The 5,064-nt window shown below is 49.4% G+C and overlaps 1 protein-coding gene across 1 annotated transcript in view; it reads left to right on the top strand.

Moving 5' to 3' along the window:
- The first annotated feature begins 249 nt into the window (after positions 1 to 249).
- The window catches only part of LOC107097909 (chromaffin granule amine transporter-like), a 10,710-nt gene continuing 5,895 nt past the window's right edge, over positions 250 to 5,064 (top strand). The window contains exons 1-6 of the mRNA XM_015395256.1: positions 250 to 376; positions 1,220 to 1,527; positions 2,269 to 2,390; positions 2,466 to 2,524; positions 2,599 to 2,682; positions 3,962 to 4,103. Of these exons, the coding sequence (XP_015250742.1) occupies positions 280 to 376; positions 1,220 to 1,527; positions 2,269 to 2,390; positions 2,466 to 2,524; positions 2,599 to 2,682; positions 3,962 to 4,103 (812 nt within the window). The 5' untranslated portion in view covers positions 250 to 279. The remainder of the gene's footprint in view (positions 377 to 1,219; positions 1,528 to 2,268; positions 2,391 to 2,465; positions 2,525 to 2,598; positions 2,683 to 3,961; positions 4,104 to 5,064) is intronic.

The following is a 5,064-nucleotide window of genomic DNA, read 5'->3' as shown; positions in this document are numbered from 1 at the left end:
ATCTCTATAAAGTGTCTTGAAAGGATGTGTTGTGAATTGGCGCTATTTAAATAAACTGAATTGAAAACAGTAACTTTATTCTGAATCTTTACTGAGTGTGAACCAAACATCAGGGGCCTCAGGGGCCTCAGGGGCCCCCGGCGCTGCATTTTAGACCTGGATCAGATTCAGAATGAAGCTTCATTAATGGTTGGGTTTAAGGTCCAGAGGAAGCAGCCGACCCGCTGTGAGGCGTTTCCTGGTCTAAATGTCCTCTGCTGTGGTTCTGTCTGTGCAGAGATGGCGTGGCTCCTTCCCAGTCGAGGTTCTCCCAGACTGGTTCTGGTGGTGGTCTGCGTGGCTCTGCTGCTGGACAACATGCTGCTCACAGTGGTCGGTGAGTCCAGGACATCTGATGAACCGGGTCTGGAAACCTGGCCTACAGCTTCTCAGTAGGATTCCGGTCTGGACTTTGACTAGGCCATCCTAACACTTGGGTATTTCTGTCTGGATGTTCAGGGAGCTTCTCCTCCTGGAAGGTGAACCTCCATGAACCTGCAGCCTTTCCCATCAGCTCAGACTTGTATCTCTGTCCCACAGCATGATGCTGCCACCTCCATGTGTCACAGTAGGATGGAGTGTTCTGGATAAAGTTTCTCCTCATGAGGACAGATGGTCCACCTGAGTTGGACCACCGTGGTCCTCCTGTTCTCTCCTCCTCCTGTCAGTCCAAGTGGACCATATGTCCTGCTGGGTCCATCTTCCTTCACAGCTGAGATGATGGACTGATCAGAGCTCTGGGTGACCCTAGACAGAACCAGAACCCCTTTCCAGACCCGTCTGCTATTTGATAAAAAGAAAAGTAAGATGAGGAGGAGGATCAGACAGGTTCAGGTTCAGCTGAACCAACCAGTTTAGGAACCATCTGGACCTGCTGTAGGATTCTGCAGCAGATCCAGATGGTTCCTGTCTGAACCAATGGGGGACCTACGAGGACGTCAGAACTGTGTGTCCCGTTCGGGTCAGGAAGCGCCCTCTGATAGGTTTGGGCCCGTGGGTCGGTGCTGTCACTCTCTGTTAGACGCTGCCCGGGTCACAGAGTCACCTCCTGAACCTGAACTTTAAAGCGGACCCTCTGGGTTCAGGCTCGTCTCGTCCGTCTGTCCTCATGTCCCTGCAGCTGGTTCCACCTTTAGACGGATCCGTTGCTCATCAGAACCAACCCATCTTCTGCTTTCAGTACCGATCATCCCGACGTTCCTGTACGCCATGGAACATCCCAGCCCAGAACCGCAGACCGCCCAGCCGTCCACGCTGGACGCTGTGACCTCACAGCCCCACTCCTCCGGTTCCGACATCCAGCTGTCTCCTCCCAGCAGCAGAACTCCAGTCCTGGGTCCAAAGTCCCAGCAGAACATCTGGCAGCGTCTGCTGGTGTCCCTGTTTGAGAACATCACGGATAACCTGCAGGAGAGCCAAACAGAACCGACAGCTCAGGGCATCCGGACCACAGAGCTGGCGCCGTCCAACCAGACCTCCAACGCTACAGTAGGTGGAGCCGGATCAGATCCTTCTTCTATGGTTAAGGTAGTTAATCAGAAACGGACCCAGAACCAGAACCTAGGAATGGACCTTCAGCTGAAGCAGGTTCTGACTGATGTTTAGCTTTTCTCTTTTGGTCCAATAGCTGAACGTCCAGGAACCCGCTGAATGGGTTCCTGTTGGTTCTGCTTCAGTCCAGCATCCGGGTCAGGTCCAATTCTGATTCCATGATAACACCTGAGCAGCAGAAAGGTTCCTGTGGTTTTACTGCAGAATCCATTCTATTTATTCGGTGCTAATCTGGAGTCGCATCACATCATCATCTCTGTCTTCTAGATCTTTTCTTTTTAATTAGGTTTCATCACTTCCGGTTTTCATGACTTGTTTCTGATCAGAATGAAGATTGAAGTTGATCATCTCATCCTGTCCTCTACTGTCCTCATGTCCATCAGTCCTGTCCTCAGGTTTTTTTTTATTGTCATTACACTGTCAGTACAGACATTTAACCCCTCCCATCGGGGAGCAGTGGGCTGCCACGGTGCGGCGCCCGGTGAGCAGTGTGGGGTTAAGGGTCTTGCTCAGGGACCCAGAGTGGCAGGCTGTGGTAGAGGGGATTGAACTCAGAACCTCTAGATTCCAGCTCTATGCTCTAACCATTAGGCCACCACTCCCTCTAATGTCCATCCTTTGCTGTCCTTATGTCCCATCCTGTCCTGTCCTCCTCTGTCATCCATCCCTGTCCTGCAGGACTCCTGTCTCCAGGACAGTGCCTTCCTGGAGGAGGAAAATGTCCGGGTTGGTTTGCTGTTTGCCTCTAAAGCTCTGGTCCAGCTGTTCATCAACCCGTTTGTTGGTCCGCTCACCAACAGGTACCGTTCCAGAACCTTTGAAATCTGTCTATGAGTCTCTTAGGTTGGACTGACCCGCTGTTTGTGCCGTCGCAGGATCGGGTACCACATCCCCATGTTCGCAGGATTCATCATCATGTTTGCTTCCACCATCAGTGAGTTCTGCCGTCGGACCCAGACTCGGTTCCGCCCAGGTTTCCCACCGTGGCTGACTCTGTGTCCCTGTCAGTGTTTGCTTTCTCAGGGACCTATGCGCTGCTGTTCTTCGCTCGCTCTCTGCAGGGGATCGGCTCATCCTTCTCCTCTGTGGCGGGTCAGAACTTTACCAACAAACAGTCCAAAACAAACCCAGTAATCACCCTGCAGTCATCAGAGGGTCGTCTCCCACGGGAAAACACACCAACCCAGACCGTTCGTCATAGAAACATCATCTGAATCTCTGGCAGGACTCTGTTCCAGAACCCTGACCGGGTTTAGGGCTTCCGGGTCTGGAAGAACCAATCAGTGCTGGAGATTGGTTCTGCTGCCATTTGATGGTTGGATGTGGAGGTTCTGAGGAGGCAGCTGGAGTAGTCACTCTCTTAGTCCGACTCTGGCCCGTTTGGTTCTGCTCAGCAGCAGATTGACTGCTTTGGTCCACAACAACACGACACAAAACATAAAATATGATAAATCTTACAAAAGATTTGCATGCTGATGTTTCCAGAGAGCCGACTGGTTTCTTAGCGTCCTGAGAGAGAGATGTGAAAACATCACAATCAGACTTCATTTAGCTGCTCAAACCAGACATAACCACACACTCACATGCCTGCAATGACATGCAAAACATCTAACATGCTCTGCTGAACCTGGATTCTCAATGAGTCATGATTAGCAACCTTAGCCTTCTGCATGCTAGCAGTTAAAAATTGACACCATTAAGGAGCTTTAAACAGTTTGACTTTTACCTCGTCAGTGCACAGATGAAATGTCCTCCCCAGTTTGCCTGGGCGTATAACATGCCACACTGCTGATAAATGTCCTCCTCCTCCTCATCATCATCATCATCTGCACTGGAAAAAAAACCTTTAGGTTCTTTTTCCAATCCAGTAAATCTGACGTTCAGAATCAGAACTTCTCCTGATTCAGATGTTAGAAGAGTCTGAAGGAGGTAAGATACTGACTGCTTCTGCCTCACCACAGAACCACACCTTGAAATCCAAAGAAAAGCGAACCTGAGCTGGACCAGAACTTCACCAGAAACTGCCATTGAAGTTTGAAACCACTGGTGGAAGTCCTATCTGGCTCTGAAGTTCTTTAGAACCGGGTCTGAAGTGAGAATCTGTTGCAGGTGACTGGTTCTTCACTGTGCAACCATTCAGCAACAGCTTCAACATCTAAACAAAGATGGTTAAGTTTAGAGAAAGCTCCAAAAGAAGCCTGTTTTCATGCAGGACGTTAAGGCCTGACACGACCTCTGATGGCTGCAGTCTCCAACCTGAACACTAGATGTCAGCATCAGTTACGCAAACATCTCAGAGACTCAACAGACGGCGATCAGCCGGGCCCGCTGGGTTCTGATGGGGCTGATAATGTCGTGTGTCTGTGTCCAGGTCTCGGCATGCTGGCCAGTGTCTACACCGATGACGAGGAGCGAGGTGTGGCGATGGGTGTCGCTCTGGGAGGACTTGCCATGGGAGTTCTGAGTGAGACAGAACCGCACTTACAGGCTCCAGAACAAGATTCCTGCTTTGGGTTTCTGTTTCCATAGCTGCCGTTCTTTTACATTATCCTGATGTAGAAAACAAATGTTCCCTGAGTCCAGATGTGTGTTTCCTGTCATATCTGTTCTGGGTTTGATCCTCTTTGCTGCGTCAATCAGGGATCAGTGGTAGAGATCCCCTAAAAATAACTATTAGCCTAATTACTACACTCTTTGTTTATATATAGAACATATCTAATGTTATTATCGAGCATTTCACAGTCAAATGGTTTAGATGAATTAATCAATCAATTTCTTTATTTTCAGCGACAATTTACATTGTAATCGAGATTGCAGTTTGAGTACAAGCGGTTCATCACATACAATAGGGTGGGGGGGTGGGGGGCTGACAGGAGGAACGATTTACTGAGGCCATGCATGCCGCAAGCAGTTCTTCTGGGCATTCCACCATAACATCCAGGGGAAGTTTTGATAAGAGGGAGACCGAACCCAAAATAACACTTATTGTTTTGAGAACAGGCTGCACAGGAATTTTCCATCAGCCTTAAGTCTTTTCTTGCCGGATCTACATGAAGAATCCAATATTCCAAATTTGTTTGGCTATTCTGCCTTGAAGTTAGCGTGCACATAAGACATTATCCCATCTCACCTTTGAGTTGAACCACCGCAGCCAGCCTACGTTCAGTCGCACCCAGCCTATGGCTCATCACCCGGTCCTGCTCGTTCACAGCCTTTGTGAGCCTGTCAAGTGCTGTGGGGAGCCTGATCAAAGCTCCATACCTGTTTATGTCTCTGAAAGGGGGGTTGTTAAAGGGAATTGTTGGCCTTGCTGCATAGTTCCCCTGTTTCCCTGTATGTGTCATGATGGGCTATGGACTTGACCCATACGCAGAACACTACTGGAGACTGAGTAAAAGTTTGAACAAAGTTTATTGAGAAACACACACAGAGAATGTAATGACTGGTTCAGGTGCTGGTCCGGGACTGGTTTCA

Source organism: Cyprinodon variegatus, unplaced genomic scaffold (genome assembly GCF_000732505.1).
Source record: "Cyprinodon variegatus isolate N-32 unplaced genomic scaffold, C_variegatus-1.0 Scaffold732, whole genome shotgun sequence".
NCBI classification, from domain to species: domain Eukaryota; kingdom Metazoa; phylum Chordata; class Actinopteri; order Cyprinodontiformes; family Cyprinodontidae; genus Cyprinodon; species Cyprinodon variegatus.
This window is presented reverse-complemented; position numbering and strand designations above follow the sequence as displayed.